Consider the following 20,767-nt stretch of genomic DNA (forward strand, 5'->3'; position numbering starts at 1 on the left):
GCTACTTAGCATGTTAGCTAACCCTTCCACTAACCCCCAGCCTGGCTAACATTACCCACCTAGCTTGAATTCATAACATAGTATACTTTTTGCAAATTCTTAAAATATAATATTAATAATAGTTCGTAAGATGTCATACAGAATGGGTGATGGACATCCCCAGATTAACATATACCATACGAAACATATACTAAGTGGAGTATCTCGGATTTACGTACAGAATAATACCAAATGCTCCATGACCAGGTTGCTTATTCAGGGAAAGGGAATACTTAGTTGTAAAACTGAATGCATTCAACCAAAATGTGTCTTCAGCATTTCACCCAACCCCTCAAACAGATTGCAAGCTTGTCATTATGTTGGCTCTTACTCATAGTTACTTGTTTTAACCCAAAATAGGTTTAATCCAATTTCTGCATTGTTTTTAAAATGGCATGTAGACAAACAAATTGGTACATCTTGATTTTCAATGTTTTGTTTTCAATATCCACAAGTAAAACGTACACAGTTTCAAAGAAACGTTCAGAATTGTACATTTTGAAATTGTCTGATTTAAGATTAAACGTCAACACTTAAGGTCAACCCTGTTACTTCATTTGGGCACTTCAAAACAAATGTTATTTGTCACATGCGCCGAATACAACGGGTGTAGATTTAACCGCGAAATGCTTACAGCCCTTCACAACGATGCAAAGTTTAAAACATTTTGGGATTGTAACAAGAGGAATAGAATACACAATATACAGGAAGTACCAGATCAATGTGCAGCTATATACAGGAAGTACCAGATCAATCTGCAGCTATATACAGGAAGTACCAGATCAATCTGCAGCTATATACAGGAAGTACCAGTACCAGATCAAGGAGATAAATGTGCAGGGTAAAGTGACTAGGCATCAGGACAGACAATAATAAAATAAAGTACAGAGTAGCAGCAGAAGAGAGGAACAGTGTGTATATATATGCTTCCTAAATGACTTACTATAGTAATTTATTTGTTTAACATCTTGAGATGAGAAAACATGTTTTTATCAAGTTGTGTTGACAGAATGTTAACATTAGTTTAAATAAAAGTTACACTAACCAAAATATACTCAATTGGTGGCAGAACCCACACACTGTCATCAGCCCTAGGCTCAATGCCAACAAGGTATCCACACAGCCCTACTAACCTAGGCTCAATGCCAACAAAGTATCCACACAGCCCTACTAACCTAGGCTCAATGCCAACAAGGTATCCACACTCACTATTAACCTAGGCTCAATGCCAACAAGGTATCCACACAGCCCTACTAACCTAGGCTCAATGCCAACAAGGTATCCACACTCACTATGTCCTCTGTATACTGTTCTACCCCGTCTGTGAAAGGGTGTGACGCACTCTTGGTTGGAATGAGGTCCATGTCCATCTCAGCTTTTCTCTTACTTGGAGAAAAGGTCAGTGGAAGGCCTTTATCCTGTGGAACATGGGCCTTCATATCCAGCAACACGCTTCTGAGCTGTGAAGACAGGCCAGTCACGTACTGTTCCTCTTGGAGATGATAAGTGAGTTCTGTGATTTCTTTAAGATATCCTGCACATTGCCTCCGTAACCGCAGCAGCTTCCTAGAGGACCTCTTCTTTCCTCTTACAGATGGACCTTCGTATGGACGGTCAATGTTGGAGTCTCTGGTGGCCTGCTTGGTCTTAAACATGACATTTCTTATGTCACTGTCAGTGGGGTAATAGCGCCTGCGAGTAGGTGGAGGGGGCTGCTCTCCATGGAAAAGCTCTTCCACTACAAAGGTGTTCAGATGACACTTCATTTCAGTCATCTTTCTCACACCAGACAGAGTCAGCTGCTCTATCTTCTCTCTCAGCCTGGCATCTACAGCTTCCCGAACATAAGCTGCCTGTTGGAGAAAGAACACATGGGTTTATCATAAAGGGATCAGTGGGTAACTTAACCAACATATATAGATTAACCAACATATATAGATTCTATAGATATATTTACCTCTCCAACAACTGCATGTGAGCTGTGCTCAGAGAGGGAGGGGAACCTGACGCAGTAGACAACCTCTGCCTTCACGGAGCTGGGAGTTTCACTTAGTGCTGCCTTCAGAGTTTGGGAGGCCTCCTTTTTAGAGCGCACTGTACTTTCCTCAATCTAGACAAAAACAAAATGTGGTATTTGTTACATATCTACTGTTACTATGTAGTGTTAGGCTGATTCACAGGTTGTGTTTACACATCCAGCTCAATTCTGATACATTTTTTTTTTTTTTTTTTAAACAGACCAACAGTAGGCCTAGACCTTGATATAAGTTTTCATATTTACCTTAAAATCAGGAAAGCGGATAACTTGGGCGATGTTTATTATAGCCTTGCAGTCCACCTTTTTGGTATTTTGTGCCAGTTTCCGTCTCTTTACAAAGGCATGGTCTTCAAGCTACCGAAGATAATAAAAAATACATTCAGCTAATAATAATACATTTGACTTTTATAGCACTTTTCTAGACACCCAAAGCTTTTTTACAGTGTACATGGAAACTCACCACCCTAACCCCACCTACATACTCTTGCAATAAGTGCCATGGGATCTTTAGTGACCAGAGTTAGGACAGCCCTTTCAAGTCCCATCTTATTGAGGAACATTCCATTGTTAGTACTTCAACATGATTCTAATTAAATGTTATAAAGTGTATGGTGTAAATGACAGTGATCCGTCTCTTAACTTACTTCCTTCTTGTCTCTTTCAGCAGCATATTTCTCTTTGGCTTTTGTCTGTCTGTCTTTGCCCTGGTGGCATTCATACGTCTTTGTGCCAACAACTTGAAACGGAACACCATTGAATGGGATACTTTTACTCTCCCAGCTGAGTTTTTTCCGTGCCAAAGGCTGTGCATCTGTTAAAAAGGTCCAACAATATGATATATTACTATTAGAATGATAGGGAAACTAACAAAGTTCCTCTCTGGTCGAGTGCTTGGAATGGAATCTGTTATGCTAGCTAGCTAACTTAGCATCATTTTAGATGAGAGTAGCAAAAGTTAGCTAACGTTAATAGTTAAAAAAAAAAGACAAGACAACTTACCGTTTTGTCCGAAACTTTTGTCCTTTCCCAATGTTACGAATTTCAGTGACGTTGCCAATTCTTGTTCCCGAATGTATTTAGTTATTTCGTCCTCAAACTTAAACTCGAGATATGCCATTTCGAAAATGCGGCGTTAGCGAATATGTTCTTCTTCTTTGAGATTGGTTTGGCGGATCGCATCCAACCTTTAGATGCATACACTGCCACCTACTGTTCTTCTTCGATGAGGTTTACCGCTACCTACTAGACTGGAGTATAACTCCCTTATACTTTGCTAAAAATAACAAATACCCTACAATTTCACACTACACTCACAAAATAATAATTAAAAAATTATAATAAATACCATGCTCCACTATTGGGGTGGCAGGGTAGCCTAGTGGTTAGAGCGTTGAGCCAGTAACTGAAATGTTTCTAGATATAATCCCCAGGCTGACAAGGTAAAAATCTGTCGTTCTGCCCAAGGCAGTTAACCCACTGTTCCTAGGCCGTCATCGTAAATAATAATTTGTTCTTAACTGACTTGCCTAGTTAAATTTTAAAAAATTCAGGCCAACAGCCTGTAATGATGGGACACCACCACTTAACATACCCTGTAACTCTGATGTCAAGTCTCGCACACCCAAAGACCTCTCTGCAGCTGCCACCACAACTTCTACTTTCTGCGACTTACGTTCCATGCCTGCAGTTGATTACAATTACTATAAATGCCAAAACTCCAATCTTACTGAAACATACAGTTGAAGTCTGAAGTTTACATACACTTAGGTTGGAGTCATTAAAACTAATTTTTCAACCAATCCACAAATTTCTTGTTAACAAACTATAGTTTTGGCAAGTCAGTTAGGATATCTACTTTGTAGATATGTAGAAGTCATTTTTCCAACAATTGTTTACAGACAGATTATTTCACTGTATCAAAATTCCAGTGGGTCATAAATTGACTGTGCCTTTAAACAGCTTGGAAAATTCCAGAAAATGATGTCATGGCTTTAGACGCTTCTGATAGGCTAATTGACAAAATTTGAGTCAATTGGAGGTGTACCTGTGGATGTATTTCAAAGCCTACCTTCAAACTCAGTGCCTCTTTGCTTGACATCATGGGAAAATCAAAAGAAATCAGCTAAGACCTCAGATTTTTTATTTTTTGCCCTCCACAAGTCTGGTTCATCCTTGGGAGCAATTTCCAAACGCCTGAAGGTACCACGTTCATCTGTACAAACAATAGTACGCAAGTATGAACACCATGGGACCAGGCAGCCGTCAAACCGCTCAGGAAGGAGACGCGTTCTGTCTCCTAGAGATGAACGTACTTTGGTGTGAAAAGTGCAAATCAATCCCAGAACAACAGCAAAGGACCTTGTGAAGATGCTGGAGGAAACAGGTACAAAAGTATCTATATCCACTGTAAAACGAGTCCTATATCGACATAACCTGATAGGCCGCTCAGCAAGGAAGAAGCCACTGCTCCAAAACTGCCATAAAAAAAGCCAGACTACAGTTTGCAACTGCACATGGGGATAAAGATTGTACTTTTTGGAGAAATGTCCTCTGGTCTGATAGAAAAAAATAGAACTGTTCGGCCATAATGACCATCGTTATGTTTGGAGGAAAAATGGGGAGGCTGCATGCCGAAGAACACATCCCAACCGTGAAGCACGGGGTTGGCGGCATCATGTTGTGGGGGTGCTTTGCTGCAGGAGGGACTGGTGCACTTCACAAAATAAATGGCATCATGAGGGAGGAAAATTATGTGGATATATTGAAGCAACATCTCAAGACATCAGTCAGGAAGTTAAAGCTTGGTCGCAAATGGGTCTTCCAAATGGACAATGACCCCAAGCACACTTCCAAAGTTGTGACAAAATAGCTTAAGGACAACAAAGTCAAGGTATTGGAGTGGTCATCACAAAGCCCTGACCTCAATCCTATAGAAAATTTGTGGGTAGAACTGAAAAAGTGTGTGCGAGCAAGGAGGCCTACAAACCGGACTCAGTTACACCAGCTCTGTCAGGAGGAATGGGCCAGAATTCACCCAACTTATTGTGGGAAGCTTGTGGAAGGCTACCTGAAATATTTGACCCAAGTTAAACAATTTTAAAGGCACCAAATACTAATTGAGTGTATGTAAACTGACCCACTGATGAAAGAAATTAAATCTGAAATAAGTCATTCACTATTATTCTGACATTTCACATTCTTAAAATAAAGTGGTGATCGTAACTGACCTAAGACAGGGAATTTTTACTTGGATTAAATGTCAGGAATTGTGAAAAACTGAGTTTAAATGTATTTGGCTAAGGTGTATGTAAACTTCCGACTTCAACTGTTAATCACTTGTTGGTTTATCCCTCTGTACCGGTACAGATCTACTACTCACACCACTCTTCTCAGGATCCCTCCCCCTTGACCCATCTTCCTCTACTTTCTTCACTGCCTCAGCGTATGACAACTTCTGCACTACTATAACCCTGGAAACTTCAACCTGCTTCTCTCGCACGGGACATTTCTGATCCCCAGCCCAATGGGCACCCTTACAATTAACACATACCACTACTTTCCCCAATGCTACACATTCCTTTGCTTCATGCCCTTCTGCACACCTAGGAACCTCCCTCCTACACACTGCTGCCACATGCTCATAAGCTTGACACCTGTAACAACGTAATGTAGTCGGCAAAAAAGTTCGTACAGGAGAACTTTTATATATCTTAACATCACTTTGTTGGGCAAAGACTAAACATCAAAACCTAAAAGAACAATGACTTCTGTTTCTACACTTACGCACCAAACGACGAGCATCACAAACACCGGGAGTCTTCACCTTCAGTTGGTCAGCTTTTACCTCTACCCCAGTAATCACTCCTTTCAATGGCGCCCTTTTCTTGAGAGCAAAACAATTCACATCTTGTCTCCATTCATTTAACACGGAGTGCCTGCTCCCTCTGACCAGCAGAAACACAAACAATTATCACAAGGCCACTCTGGTTACCCTCAGTGATTCCACAGCACCCAACTCTGTTTTTACCCACCCTGAAACCACAACTGGATCAGCCAAAAGGCAGGGGTACACTTTTTCAAAAAACTTCACTGCTACTGTCACAGACTTGTCTTTATCCTGACTCTCGGTGCAAGCCTCGGGCTCCGAGAACTTCACTCCTACTGTCATAGACTCGTCTTTATCCTGACTCTCGGTGCCTCGGGCTCCAAGAACTTCACACCTACCACCTCCTTTCTCGCCATTTTTCACCGACTCAAGCTCACCCTCTTCCTCCCTCTCTCTCTTAGACCTCCTCTGCCACTCGTTTTCCCTCCATTCCTCCTCCCTATTCCAAGTATACGTCTCCTTATGATAATACTGCACTTCTCCTGACATACATCTTGTTCTTGCCTTGTCAAGGGACACCATTTAACCGGCTGTCACAATCTCCGTACAATCAGCACAAACCCCTTGGCGCCACCTACTGTTCTGGAGTGTGAGGCCAAATGTTATTCTTCTTCTTCTAACAAATGTTCTAGGGGCATGCTCCAACCTACTGTATTGGCTGTGTATCAGCCTACTATTACGTAGTTTGAATGAATTACACTTTGTGATTTAAAAAAATAAATACATATGACCTACCAACTAACCCTGTCCCATAGCCGTGGGAAGTAGGGGGGCCGAGGGTGCTGCAATTATAAAATAATGAATTTCAAAAAAATACACATCCCAAAAACTACATCCCAAAAAAGTGTATTTGCACCACCAACTGGACGGGGGTTGAAAATACAAGGTAAAAAGATCATCCATACGTGATGGGGGAAACTAACTTCATCCACACAACTAAAATAGTAAATTGACAAAAAACAAAACTCACATTTTTTCAATCTATATCTCCTTACTCACACTGAGAGGCAATCCCACAAATTGAATGGACATGCTGCTACCTACTGTACGGGTGGTGAACTGGAGAAGAAAAAAAACTGCGGAAAGGGGAATAAATCGACGTCACCAAAAAAAGACGTACAAATGTTGTATTTATTTATTTTAATTAGAACCTCTGGCTGTAAAATGTATACGTCATCACACTCCCTTATCTGATTGGTCATTGCCCGCATACCGTAAACCGGTGTTTTGATACTGATGGTATGTCGGGACAGATGGTCTGTTTACGTTTCTACCGTTGTGGCTAGATTTGGTGGTAATGTCAGGGACAACCATTGTTGACAACTGTAGAATTGTAGCTAAACCCTTTTCCTAACCTTAACCTAATTTTTGCTTTATTAGTGTAAACGTTACTATGCTACCTTTTTGTTACACAAAAAAAACGTTGTTTCCTTAGTTTGTCCTGGTGGTGGGTGATTCTCAACTTCTATAGTGGATGATATTGTGGTGGGTGATTCTCACCTTCCAGATTTAGTGGATGATATTGTGGTGGGTGATTCTCATCTTCCTTCCTTAGTGGATGATATTGTGGTGAGTGATTCTCACCTTCCAGATCTAGTGGATGATATTGTGGTGGGTGATTCTCACCTTCCAGATTTAGTAATTATGCACCACACAACTGCCTCAGCAATACTGTAATGCAAACGCAGCGTTCCATCGGAAATGAATGTACTTCTGGTGTACCAACACCGGGGGGAAAAATGTTGGTGTGATCGAGGCGTCGTCCTGGTCTGTTTCGCAACCGTTCCCGGAAGTATCGCGATGTTGCGTCTCTAGGTTTAGAAACTGCTAGTACACTGCTTAATATCTATGGTGGAAAACGCTATATTTTCGAAATGGCATATCACGAGTTCAAGTTTGAGGACCAAATAACAAAATACATTCGAGAACAAGAATTGGAAACGTCACTGAAATTCATAACATTGAGAAAGGACAAAAGTTTTGGGCAAAAGGGTAAGTTGTCTTTAAAAACATATACATGTATATAGCCTAAATAGCTAACATGAGGTAGCTAGTAGCTTACTTTTGCTACTCATCTAAAATGACCTAAAGCTGATGATACACTAGCCCAATAAATTAGACCTTTTCATTAATTACTGTTGAAATAACTAAGTTACTTACGTGACGGCTAATGATACACTGGCCATTTCTGGGGGGGCAATATTGCTATGCAATGTTGCTGGCAACGGAGTGGGGTTTGCCCGTCTCAGTCATTCCATGTTCGGTGTCATCAGCTGAAGGACGGACGTTGAACCGAAGCCCTTGCTAAAGGCGTCGGGATTCTTCCCAGCCGAAACATTTCGGAAAAGTTCGTGCATATATTATGACATTTTGGCTTTTTTGTTCGTCTTGGAAATTGTTTCCAAAACGAAGTTAGTTCATCTGTGCTGTTTACAGTATAAGCATAGTGGGCAGAACAAGCAAGTGGGCAAAGCCAAGCACAAACTCAATTCGACCTTCCACTCCTAAACGCAATTTTTTAAAACTTTGGCAAAGCTTCAAGTCTATAAAACTTAGCGCACTGTGCTCGTAACATATTGTACTTTTTGGACAGAACAATGTATTGAGATCAGATGTTTAATCGACGAGAAAATTAGCAGAATGTCGGCCCAGTTTCAGCTACTTCCATCCGCTCCCACTACCCGCGACTGGACTTCCTCTCACTACCATATTTGGTGGTGAGAAAACGTTCTTAATAAGGGACGCTGCAGCTGTATAGCCCCTATGACGTGTCTGGTTTACCCTTTCGGTTCTGTGGTTCGGGCAAACAAATTTTTTTTCTAGAGGCTAGCCGAAGTCTAAGCCACTTTTTTATCGGTGATTGGTCAACAGTAATGATTGTACAATAACGGTTACATTCCAAAAACACTCTCCCCTCAGCCCTCAAGTTAAGTGGACACTTCTGATGACGTGTGTTGTGTTTTCAGTCACTGGTAGCTTGTGGGCACTTTATATGTGCTACAGTCAATTATGATCATGTCAAATCACACTATTTGTCACATGCACCGATCACAACAAGTGTAGACCTTACCGTGAAATGCTTACTTACAAGCCCTTAACCAACAGTGCAGTTCAAGAAGAGTTAAGAAAATATTTGCCAAATAAACTAAAATAATAAAAAGTAACACAATAACATAACAATAACGAGGCTATATACAGGAGGTACCAGTACAGAGTCAGTGTGCGGGGGTACAGGTTAGAGGTAATTTGTACATCTAGGTAGGGGTGAAGTGACTATGCATAGATAATAAATAGCGAGTAGGAGCTGTGTACAAAACAAATGGAGGGGGTCAATGTAATAGTCCGGTGGCCATTTAATTAATTGTTCAGCAGTCTTATGGCTCGGGCTTTCCTCTGACACAGCCTATTATATAGGTCCTGGGTTGCAGGTGATGTACTGGGCCGTACGCACTACCCTCTGTAGCGCCTTATGGTCAGATGCCGAGCAGTTGCCATACCAGGCGGTGATGCAGCCGGTCAGGATGCTCTCAATGGTGCAGCTGAAAAACTTTTTGAGGATCTGGGGACCCATGCCAAGTCTTTTTAGTTTCCTGAGGGGAATAGGCTTTGTCGTGCCCTCTTCACGACTGTCTTGGTGTGATGGACCATTCTAGTTTGTTGTTGATGTTAACACCAAGGAACTTGAAGCTCTCAACCTGCTCCACTACAGCCCCATCGATGAGAATGGGGGCGTGCTCGGTCCTCCTTTTCCTGTAGTCCACAATCATCTCCTTAGTCTTGGTTACGTTGAGGGATAGGTTGTTATTCTGGCACCACCCGGCCAGTTCTCTGACCTCCTCCCTATAGGCTGTCTCTTCGTTGTCGGTGATCAGGCCTACCACTGTTGTGTCGTCAGCAAACTTAATGATGGTGTTGGAGTCGTGTTTGGCCACACAGTCGTGGGTGAACAGGGAGTACAGGAGGGGACTAAGTACACACCCCTGAGGGGCCCCAGTGTTGAGGATCAGTGTGGCAGACATGTTGTTGCCTACCCTTACCACCTGGGGGCAGCCTGTCAGGAAGTCCAGGATCCAGTTGCAGAGGGAGGTGTTTAGTCCCAGGGTCCTTAGCTTAGTGATGAGCTTCATGGGCACTATGGTGTTGAATGTTGAGCTGTAGTCAATGAACAGCATTCTCACATAGGTGTTCCTTTTGTCCAGGTGGGAAAGGGCAGTGTGGAGTGCGATTGAGATTGCGTCATCTGTGGATTTGTTGGGGCGGTATACAAATTGGAGTGGGTCTAGGGTATCCGAGAGGATGCTGTTGATGTGATAATCAGCCTTTCAAAGAACTTCATGGCTACCGACGTGAGCGCTATGGGGCGGTAATAATTTAGGCAGGTTGTCTTCGCTTCCTTGGGCACAGGGACTATGGTGGTCTGCTTGAAACATGTAGGTATTATAGACTGTCAGGGAGAGGTTGATAATGTCAGTGAAGACACTTGCCAGTTGGTCCGCGCATGCTTTGAGTACACGTCCTGGTAATCCATCTGGCCCAGTGGCTTTGTGAATGTTGACCTGTTTAAAGGTCTTGCTCACATCGGCTACCGAGAGTGTTATCACACAGTCATCCAGAACAGCTGGTGCTGTCGTGCATGCTTCAGTGTTGCTTGCTTCGAAGTGAGCATAAAAGGCATTTAGCTCGTCTGGTAGGCTTGCGTCACTGGGCAGCTCGCGTCTGGGTTTCCCTTTGTAGTCCGTAAGAGTTTTCAAGCCCTGCCACATCCGACGAGCGTCAGAGCCGGCGTAGTAGGATTCAATCTTAATCCCGTATTGACGATTTGCCTGTTTGATGGTTTGTCGGAGGGCATAGCGGGATTTCTTATAGATTTCTTATAGCAGGAAAGGGGGACCAAGTTCATATTAATACCCATGATTTTTGGAATGAGATGTTCGACGAGCAGGTGTCCACATTTTTTGGGGATCGTGTAGTGTATAAGGTCCTTTGACCATAAAGAGTAATGGTAGACTCACCTACACTCCTTAAGAGTACATTGGTTGCAGCAACCAATGCTGCCATGGCAACGATGCTCAACTTTATTGCCTCAAAATTGCTAGTGCATCATCAGCATAAGGGATCCATTTCAAGAACAGATGAGTTATTTGACAGAGCAACTTTGTTAGTTTCCCTACAAGCCTATCATTCTAATAGTAATATATCATATTGTTGACCTTTTTAACAGATGCACAGCCTTTGGCACGGAAAAAACTCAGCTGGGAGAGTAAAAGTATCCCATTCAATGGTGTTCCGTTTCAAGTTGTTGGCACAAAGACGTATGAATGCCACCAGGGCAAAGACAGACAGACAAAAGCCAAAGAGAAATATGCTGCTGAAAGAGACAAGAAGGAAGTAAGTTCAGAGACGGATCACTGTCATTTACACCATGCACTTTATAACATTTAATTAGAATCATGTTGAAGTACTAACAATGGAATGTTCCTCAATAAGATGGGACTTTAAAGGGTTGTCCTAACTCTGGTCACTAAAGATCCCATGGCACTTATTGCAAGAGTATGTAGATGGGGTTAGGGTGGTGAGTTTCCCTGTACACTGTAAAGAGCTTTGGGTGTCTACAAAAGTGCTATATACAGTACCAGTCGAAAGTTTGGACACACCTAATCATTCCAGGGTTTTTCTTTATTTTTACTATTTTATACATTGTGGAATTATAGTGAAGACATCAACTATGAAATAACACATGGAATCATATAGTAACCATATAGTAACCAGTGTTAAACAAATCAAAATATATTTCAGATACTTCAAAGTAGCCACCCTTTGCCTTGATGACAGTTTTGCACACTCTTGGCATTCTCTCAACCAGCTTCATGAGGTAGTCACCTGGAATGCATATCAATTAACAGATGTGACTTGTTAAAAGTTAATTTGTGGAATTTCTTTCCTTCTTTATGCGTTTGAGCCAATCAGTTGTGTTGTGACAAGGTAGGGGTGGTATACAGAAGATAGCCTTATTTGGTAAAAGACCAAGTCCGTATTATGGCAAGAACAGCTCAAATAAGCAAAGACAAACGACAGTCCATCATTACTTTAAGACATGAAGGCCAGTCAATTCAGAAAATGTAAAGAATTTTGAAAGTTTCTTCAAGTGCAGTTGCAAAAACCATCAAGCGCTACGATGAAACTGTTTCTTGAGGACCACCACAGGAAAGGAAGACCCAGTGTTACCTCTGCTGCAGAGGATACGTTCATTAGAGTTTCCAGCCTCAGAAATTGCAGCCCAAATTATTGCATAACAGACTTCAAGTAACAGACTCATCTCAACATCAACTGTTCAGAGGAGACTGCGTGAATCAGGCCTTCATGGTCGAATAGCTGCAAAGAAACCACTACTAAAGGACACCAATAATAAGAAGAGACTTGCTGGGGCCAATAAACACCAGCAATGGACATTAGACAAGGTGGAAATCTGTCCTTTGGTCTGATGAGTCCAAATTTAAGATTTTTGGTTCCAACTGCCGTGTCTTTGTGAGACGTAGAGTAGGTGAACGGATGATCTCTGCATGTGTGGTTCCCACAGTGAAGCATGGAGGAGGAGGAGGTGTGATGGTGTGGGGGTGCTTTGCTGGTAACACTGTCAGTGATTTTATTTAGAATTCAAGGCACACTTAACCAGTATGGCTACCACAGCATTCTGCAGCGATATGCCATTCCATCTGGTTTGCGCTTAGTGGGACTATCATTTGTTTTAACAGGACAATGACCAAACACACATCCAGGCTGTGTAAGGGCTATTTGACCAAGAGAGTGATGGAGTGCTGCAGCAGATGACCTGGCCTCCACAATCACGCAACCTCAACCCAATTGAGATGGTTTGCAATGAGTTGGACCGCAGAGTGAAGGAAAAGCAGCCAACAAGTTCTCAGCATATGTGGGAACTCTCAAGACTGTTGGAAAAGCATTCCAGGTGAAGCTGGTTGAGAGAATGCCAAGAGTGTGCAAAACTGTCATTAAGGCAAAGGGTGGCTACTTTGAAAAATCAAAAATATATTTGGAATTGTTTAACACTTTTTTGGTGACTATGTGATTCCATATGTGTTATATCATAGGTTTGATGTCTTCACTATTATTCTACAATGTAGAAAATAGTACAAATTGAATGAGTAGCTGTGTCCAAACTTTTGACTGGTACTGGAAGTCCAATTCTTTTAAAAATTATTATTAAATGTTTTGCCATCTTCCATAGCTTGAAGACCATACCTTTCTACAGAAACGGAAACTGGTACAAAATACCAAAAAGGTGGACTGCAAGGCTATAATCAACATCGCCCACGTTATTCGCTTTCCTGATTTTAAGGTAAATATGAAAACGTTTTAAGGCCTACAGTTGGTCAAAGTCTAAGGCCGTGTTTACACAGGCAGCCCATTTACAATTATGGGCAAAAGAGCTGATCTGATTGGTGAAAAGATCAATTAGTAGGGAAAAAAGATCAGAATTGGACTGTCTGTGTGAATCAGCCTAACACTGTACATAGTAACAGTAGATATGTAACAAATACCACTTTTTTTTTTGTCTAGATTGAGGAAAGTACAGTGTGCTCTAAAAAGGAGGCCTCCCAAACTCTGAAGGCAGCACTAAGTGAAACACCCAGCTCCGTGAAGGCAGAGGTTGTCTACTGCGTCAGGTTCCCCTCCCTCTCTGAGCACAGCTCACATGCAGTTGTTGGCGAGGTAAATATATCTATAGAATCTATATAATAGAGTGTTGGTTAAGTTACCCACTGACTCCTTTATGATAAACCCATGTGTTCTTTCTCCAACAGGCAGCTTATGTTCGGGAAGCTGTAGATGCCAGGCTGAGAGAGAAGATTGAGCAGCTGACTCTGTCTGGTGTGAGAAAGATGACTGAAATGAAGTGTCATCTGAACACCTTTGTAGTGGAAGAGCTTTTCCATGGAGAGCAGCCCCCTCCACCTACTCGCAGGCGCTATTACCCCACTGACAGTGACATAAGAAATGTCATGTTTAAGACCAAGCAGGCCACCAGAGACTCCAACATTGACCGTCCATACGAAGGTCCATCTGTAAGAGGAAAGAAGAGGTCCTCTAGGAAGCTGCTGCGGTTACGAGGGCAATGTGCAGGATATCTTAAAGAGATCACAGAACTCACTTATCATCTCCAAGAGGAACAGTACGTGACTGACCTGTCTTCACAGCTCAGAAGCGTGTTGCTGGATATGAAGGCCCATGTTCCACAGGATAAAGGCCTTCCACTGACCTTTTCTCCAAGGAAGAGAAAAGCTGAGATGGACATGGACCTCCTACCAACCAAGAGTGTGTCACACCCTTTCACAGACGGGGTAGAACAGCATACAGAGGACATAGTGAGTGTGGATACCTTGTTGGCATTGAGCCTAGGGCTGAGGACCGAGTGTGTGGGTCCTTCCACAAATTGAGTATATTTTGGGTAGTGTAACTTTTTTTTCAACTAATATTACCATTCTGTTAACACAACTTGATAACCGGGGGGGGGGGGGGGGTCAAGAGGGGGATGCAATCTTAGGGCAGGTTAGTGTTGAATCTTGTTCTGGAGGCAGCTCTGCAGAGTGCTCACCAGCTGGCACAGTCATAAAATCTGATTTTAAACCTAATTGTTAGCCACACTGCTAACCCTAATTTCTAACCTTAAATTAGCTTTTTGAGCCTCATTTTTGTTTGTATGAGTTTTGACAACATACATTGCGTTCGGAAAGTATTCAGACACCTTCCCTTTTTCCACATTTTGTTACGTTACAGCCTTATTCTAAAATGGATTAAATTTGTTATTTTCCTCATTAATCTACACACAATACCCCATAATGACTAAGCAAAAACAGGTCTAGAAATGTTAGCAATTATTTGAAATATGACATTTACATAAGTATTCAGACCCTTTACTCAGTACTTTGTTGAAGCACCTTTGGCAGCGATTACAGCCTAGAGTCTTCTTGGGTATGACACTACAAGCTTGGCACACGTGTATTTGGGGAGTTTCTCCCATTCTTCTCTGCAGATCCTCTCAAGCTCTGTCAGGTTTGATGGGGAGCGTCGCTGCACAGCTATTTTCAGGTCTCTCCAGAGATGTTCGATCGAATTCAAGTCCGGGCTCTGGCTGGGCCACTCAAGGACATTCAGAGACTTCTGAACACTCCTATGTTGTCCTGTTGGAAGGTGAACCTTCGCTCCAGTCTGAGGTCCTGAGCGCTCTGGAGCAGGTTTTCATCAAGGATCTCTCTGTACTTTTCTCAGTTCATCTTTCCCTTGATCCTGACTAGTCTCCTAGTCCCTGCCGCTGAAAAACATCCTCACAGCATGATGCTGCCACCGCCATGCTTCACTGTAGGGATGGTGCTAGGTTTCTTCCAGGTGTGATGCTTGGCATTCAAGCCAAAGAGTTCAATCTTGGTTTCATCAGACCAGAGAATCTTGTTTCTCATGGTCTGAGAGTCCTTTAGGTGCCTTTTGGCAAACTCCAAGCGGGCTGTCATGAGTGTGTTATTGAGGAATGGCTTCCATCTGGCTACTCTACCATGAAGGCCTGATTGGTGGTGCTGCAGAGATGGTTGTCCTTCTGGAATGTTCTCCCATCTCCACAGAGGAACTCTGGATCTCTGTCAGAGTGACCATCGGGTTCTTGATCACCTCCCTGACCAAGGCCCTTCTCCCCCGGTTGCTCAGTTTGGCCGGGCAGCCAGCTCTAGGAAGAGTCTTGGTGGTTCCAAACTTCTTTAGTTTTAAGAATAATGGAGGCCACTGTGTTCTTGGGGATCACAAGAATGCCTCAGACATTTTTTGGTACCCTTCCCCAGATCTGTGCCTCGACACAATCATGTCTCGGAGCTCTACAGACAATTCCTTCGCCCTCATGGCTTGGTTTTTGCTCTGACATGCACTGTCAACTGTGGGACCTTATATAGACAGGTGTGTGCCTTTCCAAATCATGTCCAATCAACTGAATTTACCACAGCTGGACTCCAATAAAGTTGTAGAATCATCTCAAGGATGATCAATGGAAACATGATGCACCTGAGCTCAGTTTTGAGTCTCATAGCAAAGGGTTAGAATATTTATTTACATTTCTAAAAACCTGTTTTCGCGTTTGTCATTTTGGGTTATTGTGTGTAGATTGAAGAGGACAAATAATTTAATCAATTTTAGAATAAGGCTGTAATGTAACAAAATGTAACAAGACAAAGTGAATTCACTGTAGCCAATTTGGACTTTGCAGCTGGTCTATCTAAGGGGAAATGGCTCCGTTCTGCCTCCAGGACAAGAATCATGACAAGCGTCAACCTGCTATCTGAGGTGGGAGGGGTCTGAAATATTGCATAGATGGCTAGCCCACCTTAACTCAAACATTTGAATGTGCTTAATCAGTTTGTAACAAAGGTGTTCATATGCAGCAGTCTTAACCCTTAGCACATACCACTCCTGTACTGTATCAATGTCATGGCTCTTCTATTTGGGGGGTATAATTTTGCAGGCACAGAGAAGGGTAGTTTGTGTAGTTTGCCACATGTTTCAGTTCAGAGGGATTTGAGAGTAGGAACAGTCTTGGGCCAAAGGGAATCATCCAGAACTGTTGTAAACGTGGGCATGTCCATAACACCAAGGTGCCTCTGTCCTGGTTGCATCCCCAGCAGTCAGGAGAGTTCAGTAGAACCTGTGGATGGTTGTCAACGGAGATAGCCTTGACCGCAGCTCTCTTGCAACGTTCTTATTGGACCTCAGTATGTTTTGCCATTCCTCATCTGTGAAGGATACGTCCATAGGGCTCCCGAGTGGCACAGCGGTCTAAGGCACTGCATCTCAAGTCTTGAAGCGTCACTACAGACACCCTGGTTCGATTCCAGGCTGTATCACAGCGGTCTAAGGCACTGCATCTCAGTGGTTGAGGCGTCACTACAGACACCCTGGTTCGACTCCAGGCTGTATCACAACTGGCTGTGATTGGGAGTCCCATAGGGCGGCGCACAATTGGCCCAGTGTCGTCCGGGTATGGCTGGTGTAGGCAGTCATTGTAAATAAGAATTTGTTCTTAACTGACTTGCCTAGTTAAATAAAGGTTAAATAAAGTATTTTCCCATGCAATCTGATTGGGGACTTAAGGTTGAGTAGAGTATATTATAATATGAGACCTTGTCTCCTTTCCCATAGTGTTCAATGATCTTCATAGAGATATCTGATGAAACGGGTGGTCCAGGGATATCTGATGAAACGGGTGGTCCAGGGATATCTGATGAAACGGGTGGTCCAGGCTCCAGGGATATCTGATGGAACGGGTGGTCCAGGGATATCTGATGGAACGGGTGGTCCAGGCTCCAGGGATATCTGATGAAATGGGTGGTCCAGGCCCCAGGGATATCTGATGAAACGGGTGGTCCAGGCTCCAGGGATATCTGATGAAACGGGTGGTCCAGGCCCCAGGGATATCTGTTGAAACGGGTGGTCAGGCCCCAGGGATATCTGATGAAACGGGTGGTCCAGGGCCCAGGGATATCTGATGGAACGGGTGGTCCAGGCCCCAGGGATATCTGATGAAATGGGTAGTCCAGGCCCCAGGGATACCACTCCTGTACTGTATCAATGTCATGGCTGATGAAACGGGTGGTCCAGGCCCCAGGGATATCTGATGAAACGGGTGGTCCAGGCCCCAGGGATATCTGATGAAACGGGTGGTCCAGGCCCCAGGGATATCTAATGAAACGGGTGGTCCAGGCCCCAGGGATATCTAATGAAACGGGTGGTCCAGGCCCCAGGGATATCTGATGGAATGGGTGGTCCAGGCCGCCGGGCATAGCGTGTGCCTTAGCTGTAGGTGTTTCCAGAAGTACAGTGTCTCTGTGTGGACCGTAACAGGGTTGAAGTTTTATCTTAAATCAGCCAAAAAATCTGCCAATTTCAAAAAGTTCTGTGAAACAGTATTACTTGTAGATTTTGAAAGTAAAAATCTAAAATCAAGATGTCAATTGTTTGTCTACATGCAATGTAAAAAACAATGCAGATATTGGAGTAAACCTATTTTGGGTTAAGACAAGTAACTATGAGTAAGGGCCAACATCCAAAACCTATTTCTCCTCAGGAGACTGAAAAGATTTGGCATGGGTCCTCAGATCCTCAAAAGGTTTTACAGCAGCACCATCGAGAGCATCCTGACAGGTGGCATCACTGCCTTGTATGGCAACTGCTCAGCCTCCGACTGCTAGGGACTACAGAGGGTAGTGCGTACGGCCCAGTACATCACCGGGGCCAAGCTTCGTGCTATCCAGGACCTCTATACCAGGCGGTGTCAGAGGAAGGCCCTAAAAATTGTCAAACACTCCAGCCACCCAAGTCATAGACTTTTCTCTGTTCTCTCTGCTACAGCACCGGCAAGGTTGTACCCACAACCCCCCCCCCCCCCCCCCTCCCCCCACGCTGCTGCTACTCTCTGTTATTATCTATGCATAGCCACTTTAATATCCCTATCTGCATGTACATAATTACCTCAATTACCTCAACACCGGTGCCCCCACACATTGACTCTGAACCGGTACCCCCTGTATATAGCCCCGCTATTGTTATTTACTGCTGCTCTTTAATTTTTTGTTTTTCTTAAAACTGCATTGTTGGTTAAGGGGCTTGTAAAGTAAGCATTTCAGTGTAAGGTCTACTACACCTGTTGTATTCGGCGCATGTGACTAATAAAATGTGATTTGATTTGAACATCAGCTTGCAAGCTGAGTTTGAATATGAAATCCTTCTGACAGAACAATGTGTAGCACAGGAGGGGTCTGAAATCTGAGTTTTGAAGGTTTACAAAAGGAGTTCCCCAGGGCTCAATGTTAGGTCCGATCTTTTTTTACACTGTATTTAAATGATATAGGGAAGACTGTTGACTGCAAATCTTCATCTGTATGCTGATGACACCACGATGCTGTTCAAAAGCAACTTTTTCCAATTGAAACTTGTGCTTTTAATGCAAAGCAAGAGTAAATGAATGTTTTTCTCTTCTCTGAAAGTAGACAGGTGGAGTCACTTTCAGATTTTAACTCTAAAAGGCCAGCAAATTGATAGTGTTACCTTGTAAGTAACTTGGGATTAGGTTCGATGAAAAGCTGAATTTTAAACGGCACATTTAATAACTTGACCAAGAAACTGAAGTTGAAATTGGGTTTTTATTTTAAGGAACAAATCTTGTTTTTCAATGTCAGTCAGAAAGGATCTTATTCAAAGCACTTTTTTTTAAACTCTGTGCTGGATTATGGTGATATTGTCGTTATGCAGGCCTCAGCAAGTAGGCCTACTTTAACTCTGAATACAGTGCATTATGGTCAGGGCCAGATTAATGCAGGGGTTTACTGGGGCTGAAACCCCTGGGCCCAAGGTGGGGGGCCCAAGAGGCAGCAAAACAAAATCCAGTCTATATTATGTACTGGCGCCTACGATTTCTTAATCTGGCCCTGATTATAGGGGTTTTCAGAAGGGGTTTCACAAAGTCGATTCTGCCCCCCCCCCTCTGCTTTAAGATGCATCACCAATGCAAGATCCCTCACCCTTCACTGTGAGTTGTATGCCTTGGTGTAATGGACCGTTCCATCCACCAGGAGGCGAAAGCACTGGTAGCATTGATAGGACAACTCCCTGTGTATCTCTTTGTTCCTTACTGACCAGATTAGTCACTCGTGCCCCGTTGACTTGCTAGTCGGAACTAGGAAACTGATTTATTTCCCGACTTACTGATTGGTTGAATGTGGCACGTGTATAACTACAACCAGTTAGTCTGAAATTCAGAGGTTCCTAGTTCCGACTACCACATGAACACGGCATCAATACAGTCTTGGTTCACAGTCTCTGCTGTCCTTGTCTGTTCCTCAGGCTAGAACTGACCTGTCCTTGTCTGTTCCTCAGGCTAGAACTGACCTGTCCTTGTCTGTTCCTCAGGCTAGAACTGAGCTGTCCTTGTCTGTTCCTCAGGCTAGAACGGACCTGTCCTTGTCTGTTCCTCAGGCTAGAACTGACCTGTCCTTGTCTGTTCCTCAGGCTAGAACTGAGCTGTCCTTGTCTGTTCCTCAGGCTAGAACTGAGCTGTCCTTGTCTGTTCCTCAGGCTAGAACTGACCTGTCCTTGTCTGTTCCTCAGGATAGAACGGACCTGTCCTTGTCTTTTCCTTCCTTCTAGAACTGACCTGTCCTTGTCTGTTCCTCAGGCTACAACTGACCTGTCCTTGTCTGTTCCTCAGGCTAGAACTGACCTGTCCTTGTCTGTTCCTCAGGTTAGAACTGAGCAGTCCTTGTCTGTTCCTCAGGTTAGAACTGACCTGTCCTTGTCTGTTCCTCAGGATAGAACTGACCTGTCCTTGTCTGTTCCTCAGGCTAGAACTGACCTGTCCTTGTCTGTTCCTCAGGCTAGAACTGACCTGTCCTTGTCTGTTCCTCAGGCTAGAACTGACCTGTCCTTGTCTGTTCCTCAGGCTAGAACTGACCTGTCCTTGTCTGTTCCTCAGGCTAGAACTGACCTGTCCTTGTCTGTTCCTCAGGCTAGAACTGACCTGTCCTTGTCTGTTCCTCAGGCTAGAACTGACCTGTCCTTGTCTGTTCCTCAGGCTAGAACTGACCTGTCCTTGTCTGTTCCTCAGGCTAGAACTGACCTGTCCTTGTCTGTTCCTCAGGTTAGAACTGACCTGTCCTTGTCTGTTCCTCAGGATAGAACTGAGCTGTCCTTGTCTGTTCCTCAGGATAGAACTGATCTGTCCTTGTCTGTTCCTCAGGTTAGAACTGACCTGTCCT

The 20,767-nt window shown here is 43.5% G+C and overlaps 2 protein-coding genes across 6 annotated transcripts; one reads left to right on the forward strand and one right to left on the reverse strand.

Moving 5' to 3' along the window:
* Positions 1 to 370: 370 nt before the first annotated feature.
* Positions 371 to 8,658, reverse strand: LOC120036336. Of its 3 annotated transcripts, XM_038982818.1 has the most exons (6): positions 3,077 to 3,251; positions 2,722 to 2,888; positions 2,321 to 2,431; positions 1,997 to 2,149; positions 1,290 to 1,892; positions 371 to 1,206 (listed from the first exon to the last, which is right to left on the reverse strand). In XM_038982818.1, exons 1-5 carry the CDS (start codon positions 3,192 to 3,194, stop codon positions 1,293 to 1,295), a joined length of 1,149 nt encoding a protein of 382 aa, XP_038838746.1. In that variant the 5' UTR covers positions 3,195 to 3,251; the 3' UTR covers positions 371 to 1,206; positions 1,290 to 1,292. The 3 variants fall into 3 exon arrangements, 2 of the variants coding, with proteins under 2 accessions (XP_038838746.1, XP_038838745.1); XR_005474469.1 differs by lacking the exon at positions 3,077 to 3,251 and adding an exon at positions 8,124 to 8,658 and having other exon boundaries at positions 371 to 1,892; XM_038982817.1 differs by having other exon boundaries at positions 371 to 1,892; positions 3,077 to 3,250.
* Positions 7,748 to 17,995, forward strand: LOC120036335. Of its 3 annotated transcripts, none has more exons than XM_038982814.1 (7): positions 7,748 to 7,955; positions 11,185 to 11,351; positions 13,207 to 13,317; positions 13,539 to 13,691; positions 13,784 to 14,344; positions 17,157 to 17,256; positions 17,623 to 17,995. In XM_038982814.1, the coding sequence occupies exons 1-7, from the start codon at positions 7,838 to 7,840 to the stop codon at positions 17,664 to 17,666; spliced, it is 1,254 nt and encodes a 417-aa protein (XP_038838742.1). In that variant the 5' UTR covers positions 7,748 to 7,837; the 3' UTR covers positions 17,667 to 17,995. The 3 variants fall into 3 exon arrangements, with proteins under 3 accessions (XP_038838742.1, XP_038838744.1, XP_038838743.1); XM_038982816.1 differs by having other exon boundaries at positions 7,749 to 7,955; positions 17,616 to 17,995; XM_038982815.1 differs by having other exon boundaries at positions 7,749 to 7,955; positions 17,157 to 17,995.
* Positions 17,996 to 20,767: the final 2,772 nt, after the last annotated feature.

The sequence above is a fragment of the Salvelinus namaycush genome, unplaced genomic scaffold (genome assembly GCF_016432855.1).
Source record: "Salvelinus namaycush isolate Seneca unplaced genomic scaffold, SaNama_1.0 Scaffold131, whole genome shotgun sequence".
Lineage (NCBI taxonomy): Eukaryota > Metazoa > Chordata > Actinopteri > Salmoniformes > Salmonidae > Salvelinus > Salvelinus namaycush.